We start from the raw sequence: 15,852 nt of genomic DNA, 5'->3' as shown, positions 1-15,852 counted from the left end.
TCAACCCTCAATGTGGCCCTCAAGTCAATTTTTATATATCAAAACATGAAGAAAACGTGACAAAATCTGCCATGAAATCATGAAAACCAGAAATATGTCCATAATAATATTTGATCACTGGTCTATGTTGAGTTAAATTTGAGATATAATTGACTGTAATCGTTTTTGTATACTACAATTTGGCCCTCTGGCAATGAGAAGTAAATGAATGTGGCCCTTGCTGTGACCAAAGTTGCCCATCCCTGATTTAGATAGAACTGAATTATATTGAATGTTTTGTCTTTGGTGCAGTAATTCTTGGATTTTGTCCTACTTTCTCCCCAGGTCGCATCCTTGCCTGCATCACAAGAAGAGAAAGAAGTGATCGCATCTGATTATACTGAGGAACTGAGCTCTCCTGCTGAAGATGACAATGAGGGCAAAGTTTATTTTGTGCTCGAGGAGAGCAGTGGATACATGGAGCCGTCACTCCATTTCCTGGCTGTAGCACACACAGTCATCTCCTTCTGTTGTATGATTGGTTACTACTGCCTTAAGGTAAACCACAATGAACTTTCAATGATTTGTTTTTTTAACTTTTTTTTTTTTTTTTGCTTACAAAGAGTCTTTTACAAATAATTTGAATGTCTTAGATTTTAGGCTTTGCAAACTAAACTAGTTCATTTTTTATTCAAAAAAAAAGTAATGCTGTTGTGCATATGATTGGCAGGTACCATTGGTTATTTTCAAACGTGAGAAGGAAGTGGCACGAAGGCTGGAGTTTGATGGGCTGTATGTGACAGAGCAACCGCCTGAGGAGGACATCAAAGGGCAATGGGACCGACTGGTCATAAATACACCGTATGTTCAGAGTCACTTGATAAGCTGAGCCCATGTCATATTTACATTAAATATAAAAACATGGCTCACACTCTATATAAACCCACCACTTATAATGAAACATGTTTTACGTTCAGTCATGGCATTAGTAAGACAGTACAGAATATTACCTATCAACATTATTTCGTATATAAATAAATGTTGGATTAGTTTCTGATTCTGTCTTTTCAGATCCTTTCCGAGTTATTACTGGGATAAATTTGTGAAGAGGAAGGTAAGATCTTTGGAAGACTTCAGCAGTAAGTTTTCACAGCAAACATATTATATGTTCTAGTCTTAATGTGCCTATCCATGCCTGCAATTGTGTTCATATTTCACTCAGTGATGCTGCACCAGGAACTAAATGAAATTTAATGAGCCATTTAATGGCATGTGTAATTATTCTCGGTTATCAAAATGATTTGATTTTCCTCTCCAGAGACAGTGCAACACTTTTAACTTCCTCATTCAGGTTCTCTCTCCTGTTATGGAGACATATGAAGTAATTTCTGAGTTTTAGAAACTCCTCATACAGTAAGTCTTTAAAATAACATCTTACTAAGATGAACCATTAAAAACTTTTGGTCTCTGAAATGAAACTCAAATACTGTAACTGGTTTTAGTACTTAACAGATTAAAGCATTAAATCAGCAGGAACAGACATCAAAATCCCAAAGTCTTTAAATGTCTTCCAAAGAGCACAAAGCTTATTGTGATAGGCTGCAAAATCCTTTCAATCAAACATTATTTGAGAGATACCTGTCTGGTAGCTGTAATATATATATACGATAATAAGGGACGTTTTTTGTATGTACACATATATGTTAATGTAGGTTGTGAAAAGGTCAGTTACTTATATATTATTAGCCTGATTGCTAGCCCAGGGTGTTAATATTATTCTAAAGGGTTAGTAGGTCTTTTGTTGTAACCTCTCAGGGAGAACCAAATCCTCCCAAGACTGCTGAACGGTGGTGTCACATACATATTTAACGGGTACACGGGGAGTGATGTTTCCATTAAAGGAGAATAAACCTACAAGCAACCAAACTGGTGACGACATCAGACTGTGAACTATTTGGAATGGCTTGAGCTCTGAATATGACATTGAAGAGTTATTGGTCAACACTTTTACCCAACACACCATCAGGTGTATCAGAACTTGCTGATCAATGCTCAGATATCGGTGGTATAGAGTCACCAGGGAGTTTATATGTTTTTTAAACATCTGTTGCATTTAACAGTTTTGTCAGGACTCATCTAAGATACTCTTGAATTATTGAAGTGTGTGCAATCTTTCACTGCAGTAGATGGTTCCTTGCACAATCTATTAAATGAAAGTCTGAAGCCGGATGTGACGATGCATGTAAGGTATAACTTTTTAAAGGATCTCCTCAGAGCTGTAGATATTTTAGAGACAGCTTGTAATTACCATTTAGTAGATTTGCATCTGAAGGTGCTTTCACCTCAAGCCTCTGTGCCTCAGAGTCTGCCTCCTGGTCATTTTTAAAGTTTGCAACATTGTATTTTAGAATGTGCACTGCATCACTTTAAAAGCCAGTAGTAAAATTGATAGTATAATGCCTTGCAGTGGTTCTGGTAATCCACTTCTGTGTTTGGAAGATGTTGATATTGCCTCCCATAAGTGTTTATGTTGGTAATAACAAAATGGCTCTCTAATAAAACTTGACTTTTCGATGGCCCCTGTTTTTAGTCAATAAATAAAAACCCATAAAGTTTCAAGCACCATGGGAACAAACTTTGCGTCCTTCATAGCCGAGGTTCAGCTAACATCAGCAACCATGTAGGAGGATGAAGGTTGTAATATAAGCAGAGATCAATATCCATAATATATACGCTGTACAAATGTAAGGGAACGATAACACGGATCAGCATTAGTCATTAACACAACCACTGAGCCACTATGAGGGGGTGCAGTCTCTATGGCCCTTAAAAGCACCAAAAAGAAAATCCAGAGCTTTTGGTTCAGTATCTATTAGCAGCACGTTCTTGCTGTCAGCAGAACCAAACTGCCAGCTCACTAGGCACAGATGGAGCGGAATAATTCCCTCATGTAATTGGTTATTCAGATAAAAATACTCCGACGGGATTGATGTTTAAGTCACTGTGTAAACATGTCTTTTCCCCCTGTCAGGTGATGGATAAGTACGGTGACTTCTATGGCTGTGAGAAGATCAGTGAGCTCCTGGGTCTGGACCAAACCGCTTTAGACTTCAGCTCTGAGAGAGAAGAAAGGATGAGGCTCGAGAGAGATACTGCCTGGAGTGCTCTGTGAGTAGAAAAAAAAAAAAGCATAAGACTCTCCCTTTCTGTATTCATGAGGGATTTAGGGGAAACTTTAGCCACCTAGTTTTTGTAATTTCTTGTGCCTCATGTGTTTTATACCTAAAAAGATGGTGGATTGTTGAACCAAATAGAATTTTAAACAGATGTGTCTTATTTTATACAATGAGGCATAAATAATCATGCATTGATTTTTTTTCCCAGTGTAATTTATACATCATTGTCATGAATGATAAATCATTAGGCCTTCGATTTGGTGATATAGCATGCAAGGAGCAGGTGACTGTAAACAAAACAGCTTGCTTTTCTGTAGGTTTGCTTCCTGCATGTTTTCATGCAAAGACCAAGATATTGATGAAAATGAAAAATCAATATAGCCCGTCTTTATTTTACCCTAGAATTATAGGAATCCTAAAGTAAGTGACAAAGTGTCATGTCCAGCTCTTGTTCCTCCACCCTTGACGTTACATTGCAGCTGCTTGAATATTTATATTCTTTGCTCTTATTAATAGCCATTTCACAAAAATGTGTTTTTGACCTAAAATTGGAGGCCAGACAAAAGCAGGTCCAGGAACATTATGGTGTACTTGAAGAAGAACAGGACATTCAGAGATGAAGTCACATCATACACAGGCTCTCTAAGAAGAGACACTGTTGCAACATGGGGTCTGATTTTAGCCATGGACATTTTGACCTTACTCTGCCGGTGCTGGCCGTCATGTGTCTTTGTGACGGTCATATTTATTTCAGATTTCACTCCATTGATGTGAAGTACCAGGTCTGGAAACTGGGAGTTGTGTTCATTGATAATGTAAGTTTGGTTCTGTCAATATTAACATTTTTAATGCCTTTTTACTGTTTCCCAAAATAACAAGATTAAGGTGTCACCGCCTAGATAATCAGATATCATTAATTAGTGTGTGTAAAGCCTGTTTGATATATGACCCTTACCTACTGTAAAATCAAATTTAAAATACACACTTTTAATACCTATTTTTTTAACCAAAAAGTCGGCTGCATCCTATATACGGATGTGACAAATATACCAGTAATATGACAAATATACCAGTATAAAATGCTGACCTCATGACTGTATGTTCAGATGCTGCCACCATCACTCACTGCATGCGAAATGAAGATATTGAAAATTTGCCTCCATTCATTGTGTAGGTCATAATCCTGTGTACAAAGAATACGGTGGTATAGTATTAAGATAATAAACCTTTGTGGAGTGCTCTTTTGATTTAAAGACTCCTCAATTAAAGTGAAAGAATGACCAGCGGAGGTGTGCAGCATGACTCACAGCCGGCTCTGGGTCAGTACTTCAAAACTTTCACAGTAGGCTGAGATCTCAACTAACGTACTGTAGCTTGTAGAAGTGCAAACTCCTACAAGCGAAAACAGATGGTACTAAAAGCGACACATCTGCACGGAAACTGCATGTTTAAGACTTTGATAAACCTTTTTTTTTTCTCTCTGGGAGACCCTCAAAACAGATTGTGTCTTATATACTGGTATGACTTTTATATTGGCCTTTACAGTAATGTGTCTTATCTAGGGCTGGGCAACGATTAAAAGTTTTAATCGCGTTAATCGCATGAGTTCCTGTGATTAATCACGATTAATCGCATTATTATACGCAAAATCCAATAATGAATTCAAAAGTAGTGTATAGTGCACTTTTATTGTAAATGTACTTCTCAACTTAAACAATGTAGTCAAAGCAAATAAATACAAAACTAAAGCTTATTGCATTGGTTGCAGTGTGGACGCAGAGTGGTGTGGGTCTCCTCTCTGCTCTCTGACTGCAGCTGGGTCTGCTGCGCAAAGCTAGACTGACAGCCTGTGAGTGCTTTTGGAAGGGGGAGGGGCTCACGGCAGCACCCGCTGCTCGTTGAGGACAGTAACTGCAGAGCAATACGTGCTTTCACGTCAGTTTCTTACACCAAAAAAGTCTCCAATAACACCAGAAAAAGTCGCTAGTAGCTATTGACAAAAAAAGTCGTCAAGGGGGTTTGAAAAGTCGCCAGATTTAGCGAGAAAGTCGCCAAGTTGGCAACACTCTTTCCTCTTTCCTGTGAGCGCCGCAGCAGTAAGCAACATACTAGGCTCGCTCACGATGGAATTTTACTAAATAAAAGCCAGTGAGCAACAGACTTTCACAATAAGAAAATAAATAATAAAAACTGCATTAATGCAAGATAAAATAATTGCCGGCGATAATTAATTAATGAGTTAACGCGAAAATAACACGATAACGTGCCCAGCCCTAGTCTTATCTCTTATGCTACTGTTCTAATATTAGTTAAATGCAATAGCACATGCTGCAGGAGTGGCAGTAGTAATATCCTGTGACTCAGCCTTATCTAAAACACACATTTGTCTCTGTATCTGTCCTTGTAATCTATACTGCCTGATTTGATGTGTGTGTTTCCTTCTCTGTGTGCTCACAGTCCTTTTTGTACTTGGCCTGGTACATGACCATGTCAGTTTTGGGCCATTATAACAACTTCTTCTTTGCTGCCCACCTTTTGGACATCGCCATGGGCTTTAAGACACTTCGTACGATCCTTTCTTCTGTCACACACAATGGGAAACAGGTGTGTGTGGCCCTGTCTTTAATTATTTATCCATCTGTCCTTAATGTGTGTTCAGAGATGTAGTTTGGTTGGGATGTTTGCTTTCACACTTAGGGGTTGTATTGGGGCTTTTCCAAGAAGAAGAAGAAGAAGGGTATTAAAGCCCATCTGCCTGTGGTGCATTTTTGTAATTATGTGTGTGTCTGTCAGTTGGCGCTGACTGTTGGCCTGTTGGCGGTTGTGGTCTATCTCTACACCGTTGTGGCCTTCAACTTCTTCAGGAAGTTCTACAACAAGAGTGATGACGATGACACCCGGGACATGAAGTGCAATGACATGCTAACTGTGAGTAAAGTGTGTATGTGGACACAGACACACACTCAAACAGTCTGTCTCTCTTCCCTCCTCTATCTTCCTTTATCTGCCCTCTCTATGTTTATCTCTCTAATACAAATTCAGCGACACCTCAATTTCAAACTACTTAAAGCGAAAGGAGAAGGGGAGGATTCTGACGGTAATCCCCATTGTTGGAGCCTCTTGACTTGTCCTTCATACTTTTCTAGTAAATGATGGACAGATGGATAGAAACCACTCCTGAAGCCTCAGCTTTGTGTTTTGTTTGGCCATTAACACCTCGACTGACTGCTTTATTCTAATGTGAACTTGACTGTCACTCACACAAGCAGGAGGATGAGAAATGATAGTATTTTAATAAAACCCTCCTTGTATAATTTAGGCAACAATAGGATACTCAAGTAAATCCTGGTTCACACCAACTGTGTAAATGCTGTGTCTTTATCCACAGTTATTTCCTATTCCTTTTACATTTTCACCCCACAACCAACATTATTTAGATGAGTAAAGTCCAAAATGGAATAATATGTATCCTACTATAAACAGAATGCTTCTCAATATCTATTTTTTGTATCTAAGAAATTAAGGAGCCCTCAAAAACCAAATAAGAAACCTCCCAATAATACTTCCACATTTTGAATGTTCCTTCAAATTTGAGCTGTGAATTTTGAAGTTGTTTTTTGTTCAAATACCTTGCTGAAAATATCCTTGGCACCTTGCTCAACCACCTGAAAGCTAATTCCTCTTACCCCATACTCTTACATAATATCCTTGGGGGCACAAAATGTCTTGGGGGAAGACTAAGGATTTAAAAAGCATTCACATATTCTGTACAACTGTGTTCAAATTCTGCCTGTCTGAAACTTCTACATGCCCCTGGAAAAGCAACCAGAACAGAGACAGGGATGACAATGCATGAAATAAATGCTTGATGTTTGGAGACACCATACTGTAGCCCTCCTTAAATACTTAACATGTTTTCACCCTCGTCTCCAACCTTGTCAGAAACAAGTTTGACTTGAGTAGTTTGAGGAAATAATGTCCTCATCCTCAAGTTAAATGCATATCAGAAATGAAAATGTATTGTCTTTCAGTGCTACATGTTCCACATGTATGTGGGAGTGCGTGCTGGCGGGGGCATTGGCGACGAGATTGAGGACCCAGCTGGAGATGAGTTTGAAGTGGAACGCGTTGTCTTCGACATTACATTTTTCTTCTTTGTCATCGTCATCCTCCTGGCTATCATCCAGGGTGCGTCACACACACACACTTCAGTCGTTTCATAAGCACAGTTCAGCTTGAGGAAATGTAAACGTGCATTATTATGCACATCACACAAATACTAAATATTCACCTTGTTAACTACGAGACATTTAATGCATTTTTTATGTGGAAATGAAAAAAAAGAACATAGTATTTGTATATTCCCCCTGAGTCCTTGAAATTTTCAAACACCTGTTATTCAGAGACAAGTACAGCCACACACATGCCTATCTGTACACCAACAGACGCACAATCTTCAACTTTCTTTCAGGCTTGATAATTGATGCCTTTGGGGAGCTGCGTGACCAGCAGGAGCAGGTGAAAGAGGATATGGAGGTGAGCTTTGACATTCTGTCTCACACGTACATTCTCTCAAACACAATTTAAACGCTGACAGAAAATAAAGAAAAGAACAATCCAAACCATTTGGATAAACTATGTAATTAAGGTTTAACAGTATCCACTGTGTTGTCAGATTTATATGGACGGTGAAGGATAAATACACAAAGTCAGTAGCAAAGTAAGGTTGAGGTCAGTTGTAATTTATCTTGAAAAGATGACTGATAGAAAAAGGAAAACGTTTTTGTGGTAGCACATATATCAAGAAAGTGGTACCTACTGTACTCTACTTCTCCTAAATAAGTGGTGGGTAACACTTGGTGGATTGCTCCATTCCTTTGGGGAGTAAGTCTTGGCTTCAAGCAAAGGAGTTCAAGTATCTGGGGGTCTTGTTCACGTTAAAGTTGATCGCCAGATTAGATTTGTGCAGCGTCAGTAGTATTGCAAGCGCTGTGCTGGACCGTCGTGGTGAAGAGGGAGCTGAATTGAAAGGATAAGCTTTTGATTTACCTGTCAATCTACCTTCCAACCCTCACCTATGGTCATGAGCTGTGGATAGTGACCAAAAGAATGAGATTGAGGCTACAAGCCGCCTGAATGAGTTTCCTCAGAAGGGTTGCTGGGCTCAGCCTTAGAGATAGGGTTAGGAGGTCGGACATCTGGAGCGGCTCCTTCGCATCAAAAAGACTCAGTTGAGGTGGTTCTGACATCTGATCGGGATGCTTCCTGGTCGCCTCCTTCTGGTGGTCTTCCGGGTACGTCCAACTGGGAGTAGATTCCAGGGGTAGACCCAGAGCTTGCTGGAGGGATATTATAAATCCCCTCTGGCCTGCGAATGCTTTGGGATCCCCCAGGAGGAGCTGGAAAATGTTGCTCGGCAACTTGCTTAGCCTGCTGCCACTATCACCCGGCCCTGGATAAGTGGAAGACAATGGATGGATGGGATAACTCAAATCCCTCATGTTTCAAATTGTTGTATTTGAAATTCGAAAAAGGAAATCTGTAAGGGATAGTAAAACTTTACGGCTGATAAAAGAACCAATCTGCTTATGTCTGGGTCACGAATCACATTGTTGGGGTTTATTTCTGCTGTAGTGATCTGCTTCCTGTACATTACACTGCTTATCAGATGGTGACAGAAGAAGTTACAATATTCATCTTATGAATATTAACAATACAACAATATGGAGACACAAATGTTGCGTGGCAGTTATTTTATTAATTAAAAAATGATTTTGTGACTTCTGCCAAGACAAGTTATATGGAATAACATGGTGTCGATCGCAACAGTAGACACTCTCTTTGACCACTCACCCTTTGACACAGTGTCAACAGGATCTTGGGCTTTATTTTATTAAGTAGTTGTTAATATACCAGACTTCTTTGTGCAGATTGACATAAGACTTGATACAAATATCAGAACTGCTCCCGTACCTTAATTCGTTATTCATAGGAGCAGTCTTTTATATGATATAAACAGGGTGTAGCAGGCTGTAATTTACTGTCCTTACCAGATGACTGTAGAGCCTATAAGTTCTTTCTGTCTCTAAGTCCTGTGTTAATCATGCTTTGCTTACGGACACAACTGTGTTGCTCAAACTCTAAGAGAATTTAAATTAATTTGGAGCTGGGCTGCACGGTGTTCCAGTGGTTAATTCAGGAAGGTTCCTGGTTCTAATCCCTGTCGAACAGGACCTTTCTCTGTAGAGTTTGCATGTTCTCTCTGCGTGTGTGGGTTCTCTCAGGGTGCTCCGGCTTCCTTCCACAGTCCAAAGACATGCTTGTTAGATTAATTGGTGATTCTACATTGCCTGTAGGTGTGAATGTAAATTGGCTGGTTGTCTGTCTCTATATGTCAGCCCTGTGATTGACTGGCAACCAGTCCAGGGTGTACTCCGTCTCTCGCCCAATGCGGGTAAAGAGACGTAGATAATCAATGGATGAAGCTAAATAGAATACTAAAGGTAGTAGAATACAAATGAAGATGCTTTTCATCATACTCACATTTCCATAAACGTTAATGCTAAGAGATGCTTAACTACAGTTGAGTGTAACTCTTCTTTTGCTTGAAGCCTGTTGAGTGGCTTTATAGCGTATGTAGCCACAGACAAAAAGCCCTCAGCAGCATGCCTCTTAAAGCTGCAACAGGTGCAATCAGTATCCCACCACAGCAGACTCTGCAGGAAGGACAAGTAAGGTTAAGAGAGACTGTCTGATGTGGCCAAGCAGGCTGACAATAAGCAGCAGGCATGTAATGAGAACAGGCGAATGGGTCCAAAGGTGCAGGAGCAACAGGAAGATAATTAAAGGGTGGATTGCTTAGGCAAAAAGGCAGCACAGAGGATCCGACACACAGAGGATAATATGAAGGATTCACGTGTGATGCCACTGATCACATAGTTGTTACAGTCACTATCACTTGACAAACACATTGCTTTGTAAGGAAAAAACTGCTGTTTTGCAAAACAGTTGGGGAAAAAAAGAAAGGAAAAAGATGTACAGATGGTGAAAGGCTAATGAGAACAGAAGCGGGTCTCTGACACTGTTATGACTCTGATTAGACTTTAGTATTTTGTCTAAATTATCTGCTTTAAATTAGTGTTTTCATTTTGTACCACTGTGAGACATTTACCACTGTCGAAAGAAAAATGCATAATGCAAGAATCCAAAACACAAGTTCATCGTCATTCAGTTGTAAAAACAAAAAATAAACCTTATAATGCCTTCTCAGTAAAAATGGAAATAGTTTGACTGTTTAGTACCCCCAAAATGAGGCAAATCCTCTGCAGATATGCCCCTACGGGACTTGTGGACCAGTGAGTAGCGAGTTATTTAGATTTAACTGCCTTTTGTGGAAAGTCTTAAGAGCTGTTATTGTGCTTAAAGATCATGTTTGAGTCATGCCGTACTAAACCCCTCTGGTCTTAGGGTTTGTATTTAACAGATTTTTCCTGAAAGTCCTCCAGAGAACATCATGTACGTTTCCAGTCCGTTTCATGAATCTTTACGTCTTTTATCTCTCCTCCCGCAGACCAAATGTTTTATATGTGGAATGGGAAGTGAATACTTTGATAAAGTCCCCCATGGCTTTGAGACTCACACTCTTCAGGAACACAACCTATCCAACTATCTGTGAGTCCTTTAATGCTCGCTAACATCCAGCCTTGGGTTGCCAGTGTCGCCGCAAGCTTAAACTTTTACAAATACATAAAGCGCACAACTTCAGATGATATCACTGAATGGCAGAAATGTATCATGAGACCTTCCACTGTTATTATGACGCTTAAATATTCTGCATGCTCCACCGTCACTAAACATTGAAAGAAACAAAATTGCAATAAGACATTGCATCCTTTTTTTTAGTTTTTCTGTTTAATCCACCTTTCTAACACTAATACTTTAAACTCTTTTATTCTGTTTTGTTTTTGGCCTGATCTTGTTGTTGAATATTAATCTACATCTACTTCCAACATTAACCTGTGCCCCTGTATATATACTCCAGACTGTCAATTATCATAATAATTCATATTTAGCTCATTTGCTAACAGCATGTCAATTTGATATTTATACAGTAGTGACAATCAGGTCAAACTGCGAAACTCAAAATCTGTAGTAAAAGATTTAAAATCTATTGACTGTCTGAAAGCAAAAAAAAAAATACTGTATAAGGGCTGGGTATTTCCCACAACCCTATGATACGATACGTATCACAATATGATACACATTATCCAAAATCAATGTATATCACGATATGTATCATATCGTGATATACATTGATTTTGGATAATAACCATGTCCTATACAGAATTCACTACAACAGCTGTTCTTTAGTGTTGCGAATAGAACAGCAGAGGCATATTAAGGATCATACACCGGCAAACACTTCAATTCAGGATCCTCAGAGATCCTTGATACATTAAAATATTTTAATCCCAGAGCCATGGCTATGGCGTTATTGTGAACTGCATCATAGCTCAATTGTATTTCAAAACTGTCAGCACAGCTTTGCAGCCATATCAGTTCTGTAACATCTGCATCAGTACATGTATTTGTAAGGAGCACATGATGATATATTGCCATATTGATTTTTTTTTCATATACAGTATTTATATAATTGTTGTTTGTTTGTCCAAAGGCTGAAGATGTCAAAGTTTCATAACCACAAAAATATATACATATAAATATATACATGAACTTTTTCCAGTTTGTTAATGGTAAAATAAAATCTTATTTGTTTGGGGCTGTAGCATTTCAAACCTGCCAAATAATTGCCACTGGCAAAAAGCCTGTTAAGCCTAATTATTATGGATTATTAAATTTTTGTTTACATCCTCTGACTGAGGGACTCCTTCCTGCCTATTTCTTTGTATGCATTATAATTCTTTATGCAAAATCTAATGTTACATTTAAAAAAAAACCTGATTGTCAAAATAGAGCAGAATCTCTTTGTCACACCTCCAGTTGAAATACTCACCAACTGTTTGTGCGTTCACCTTAACACTTTGTCTCGTGTCCCGGCTCTTGATTTAATGCTACAACTTTCTAAAGGAGTGTCTATGTCTTCAATTTTAATCCAAATATGCGTTGCAGGTATTTTGGCTGCCACATGATTCAATGTTTTTGTTTCTTTACAGATTTTTTCTGATGTACCTTATAAACAAGGATGAAACTGAACACACAGGGCAGGTATACTAGCAATCTCTCCTGTTTTATTCCTTTTTGTTCAATCAAAGTTAGAAAAGCAATGCTGTTTAAGATCTTACACAGCTCATCCGTCAGTCCCAAACTCCACATTCCTTTATACATCCTTCCACAATGCTTTGAGCTTGTCTCAGTGACCTTTTAAATTCCAGCATTTGTCATGTCTGTGACAAAGCTGTAGTGTAACCTTTTCAACGAAGAGAGGATCAGTATTCACACTGTCTCTCAAAAGCGTTATCACTACCAGCACCCTCATTTTATGATAATACACATGTCAGGCATTCCTGTTGATTATCATTCCTGTTTTAACTCCTAAATTGTTGCCAGTGGGCAATGTTTGTGTTTTATACTGACAGTGGGCAAGTCCTCCCTCCACTTCTTCACATCTTTGTCTGTATAACAGAACGAAGGAGTGCTTTCTATCAGCTTTAACTTTCTCATGCTTCACACTGGGTTTAAGTAAACCTTGTAAAACGAGATCAGAAGGCCCTGTTCAATAGCAACTGCACAGTGTCAAAAAAAAAATCAAAAATCTATTCTCATTTGGAATAATAATAATAGTTTGGCTTCTTTCTTGTGGCACATGATGCATGTTAAATGTGATGTCTCAGATTAAAAGAGGGTTTTTTGTATCACCCCAGATCACTTTGGCTGATTGGGAGTTTTTCCAATATGAGTTTGATCCTGGGACTCGTCCTCAAAATGACTATATTTAGTTGTTATTTTTTATAGCTGTTGATAATGAAAAGTCTGCTAAGTTAACGTGGGCATTTTCTCTTTTGGGACAGAAAAATATTGTTAGAAGTTATTATTTTTTTATAATGATAGTGTCTTGATTGTTATTTTATGGGTTCATAAAAAGAAAGACTAAAAAATGCTAAGATTATATTGTTAAAGATAGAGTTAGTAGCTTTCCCCCAAAAAAATAAAATATAGACTTATACAAAAGTAATGCTGCTCATTCTTCACCTACAGTATGGGCCTTGATACATGTGTGGTGGTGACTGTCTACAGAGACCCCATCCTCTGCCTGGATTTAATGTTTTGTTTTGATTTTGTTGAAACGGGCTTTTTTCTGGGTGGGGAGCAGGTACATGTATATTTCCCCCAGCCAAGGTGGCTCACAGTTGACTTTAGGAGAGGATATATGATTGACCGATTGGACATGTTTCAAACTGGCAAATATGATAATATAATGAGAATTATTGCCTTTATAGCATTGCTTTGTGAAGTTTGACTGAACCACATTATCAACAAAAGTGTGTAGAAGAACATACCGGTGAACAGAAAACGTAATGCAGCCATGTCATTACGTGCAAGGAGATTGTTGAAGGTCAGTGCAGACAGTCTATGCACTGTGCACAGGATATAAACATCACCTTCCCCCCTTCCACTCACTCAAGGTGAATTCTCCAGCGGTTAGCTTGTGCTAGCCTGCTTAATTATTGGCTTTTCCATTACCACAAATATAATAGCCCTCTTCTCAGGTAGCTTGCAGTTTAGATTCAATCAGTAAACGTACACACAAAGTCCTGTAGTGGACGAGCACTTCTGGGGACGATGTGTTTACAAGCTGCATCAAACATTGCTACTGACTCTACCTTTAACTTTTAAAGATGAAGAAAGAGAAAAGAAAAAAATTCTTATATTATAATTTCTTAAAAATGTTTAATATACTGTAGTAAATGTAAGGAAATATGAGTTTTCCTCCATTACCTGGTGTTAGGGCGACATAATTAACCACAAAACCCTAAAAATGTTTTAATATTTAAAATAAATATCCTGTCAGATTTTTCTCCTCGTGTCTCACAAGTGAAACTAAATAGTTAGTGATTGGGACTTAAACAAAATTGGTCATATTCTTTATGGATACATTTAGTCATGAACCAGGCACCATTAGGCCGACCATTGTTGATCATTAAGGGGTAATTTTCCCCAAAAGCATGAAGAGTAAACATTCAAAGTAATCCTGAAAATTTGATAAACTGCAAAATTGTGTTTATATAATTGCTGGATTAACCCTCTCTAAAAATAGTGCAAACCCTGTATTTTATTCATCTAATGTGCTCACCCTCAAAGAATGGACACGAGAGGCATTACTGATGACTCAGTAGATAAATTACCGCTCTGTTGTCTTTGCCAGGAATCCTTTGTGTGGAAAATGTACCAGGAGCGTTCCTGGGAATTCTTTCCTGTGGGAGACTGTTTCCGTAAGCAATATGAGGATCAACTGGGATGAAAAGAAATCAGAGAGATCTAAAGCCTCCCTAGATAACTCCATCACGCAGAAGCCATTTTGATTGAATACCTTTGACTCACTGAATTACCTTGAGTTTTCATGTCTGCACCGCATTGATTTTTGAAGTGATTTTCTATACTTTATTCATGTCTCGTTCTTTCTTTTACATGCTTTCTACACTTATGCACAGTAGTATTTCTAAAGTATTCATTAAATTATTGTAAAACTAAAGAGGGGGGAGTCTAATTCAGATTTGCTGTTCTGATGTGTCTCTGTAAAGCTCATATTTTATTTAAGGAAGTGATTTGTCTTTGTAAGAACAACCTCCCATCCCTCTCCCCTGTGTGACATCCAGATAAACACTCTCCCTATGGCTGTTGTTCTTTTTACCCTCCTCTTGTCTGCTCTGCTTGTCTCTTTACACCTCCCCCCCTGCAGCTTTTCTCTATGACTGTCCATTATCCTCAGCTCTTTCCCTTCTCATTATCAGTCATGATGGAGCATGACAGCAGGTCTCAAAGTGCTCAACTCCAAATATTGCCATAGAAGCGTATAACCTAACTTAATGACACAATTTGCCGCTGTCTCTGATGGATGAGAACAACTCTGGGGATCCTCTGGCATTACTCAGTGACTAAAGGATCAAGTGGCAGGTGTTATTTAAGTGTTAAAAAGTGTGTGTTTGTATGTGTGTGTGTGTGTGTGTGTGTGTGTGTGTGTGTGTGTGTAACTCAGCAGCAGGATGACAGGTGTGGGAGGGCCACCTACAGATGCTGTCCTCATTATGGAAAGGTCAAACATCAAGCTTACACAGGTCTGTGACTTTGATGTTTCCATGTTGCTTTTATGCAATGACTGTATAACTCATTAACAGATAAGTAAAGAAGAGTTTAAGCTAAATGAGATAAGTACACTCAGCTTTTCTTCCAAAAAGATGGGCAAGATTAGTTTTTCTATTGCAAATGAATGAAAACAGGCTGAAGAGAATTCAGATTGATTCTGTCTGAACATCAGCACTTCATTGCTACACTTTCACCACATTAAGAACTATGGTAGTACAGATTGTAGGCAGTTCCTACTGTTGGTCTGATGGTGTATTAGAAAAGGAATTTGATCAGGCTCTTCAAAGTTAGAAAACAAAACAGAAGTATTTGCTTGTTTCATTGTTTCATTATGATAAATCACTAACAACTACACAGGCAATAGTAAACATGTAAG

General features: G+C 38.6%; 1 protein-coding gene across 1 annotated transcript in view; it reads left to right on the top strand.

Annotated features, from left to right (window-relative positions):
- Nucleotides 1-15,332, top strand: part of ryr2b (ryanodine receptor 2b (cardiac)) — a 66,519-nt gene extending 51,187 nt beyond the window's left edge. The window contains exons 94-105 of the mRNA XM_061040017.1: nucleotides 325-537; nucleotides 710-840; nucleotides 1,051-1,093; nucleotides 3,011-3,147; nucleotides 3,910-3,970; nucleotides 5,613-5,759; nucleotides 5,949-6,083; nucleotides 7,187-7,343; nucleotides 7,627-7,691; nucleotides 10,726-10,826; nucleotides 12,329-12,380; nucleotides 14,539-15,332. Of these exons, the coding sequence (XP_060896000.1) occupies nucleotides 325-537; nucleotides 710-840; nucleotides 1,051-1,093; nucleotides 3,011-3,147; nucleotides 3,910-3,970; nucleotides 5,613-5,759; nucleotides 5,949-6,083; nucleotides 7,187-7,343; nucleotides 7,627-7,691; nucleotides 10,726-10,826; nucleotides 12,329-12,380; nucleotides 14,539-14,634 (1,338 nt within the window). The 3' untranslated portion in view covers nucleotides 14,635-15,332. The remainder of the gene's footprint in view (nucleotides 1-324; nucleotides 538-709; nucleotides 841-1,050; nucleotides 1,094-3,010; nucleotides 3,148-3,909; nucleotides 3,971-5,612; nucleotides 5,760-5,948; nucleotides 6,084-7,186; nucleotides 7,344-7,626; nucleotides 7,692-10,725; nucleotides 10,827-12,328; nucleotides 12,381-14,538) is intronic.
- The last annotated feature ends 520 nt before the right edge of the window (nucleotides 15,333-15,852 follow it).

This window comes from Labrus mixtus, chromosome 6 (assembly GCF_963584025.1).
Source record: "Labrus mixtus chromosome 6, fLabMix1.1, whole genome shotgun sequence".
Taxonomy (NCBI): domain Eukaryota; kingdom Metazoa; phylum Chordata; class Actinopteri; order Labriformes; family Labridae; genus Labrus; species Labrus mixtus.
This window is presented reverse-complemented; position numbering and strand designations above follow the sequence as displayed.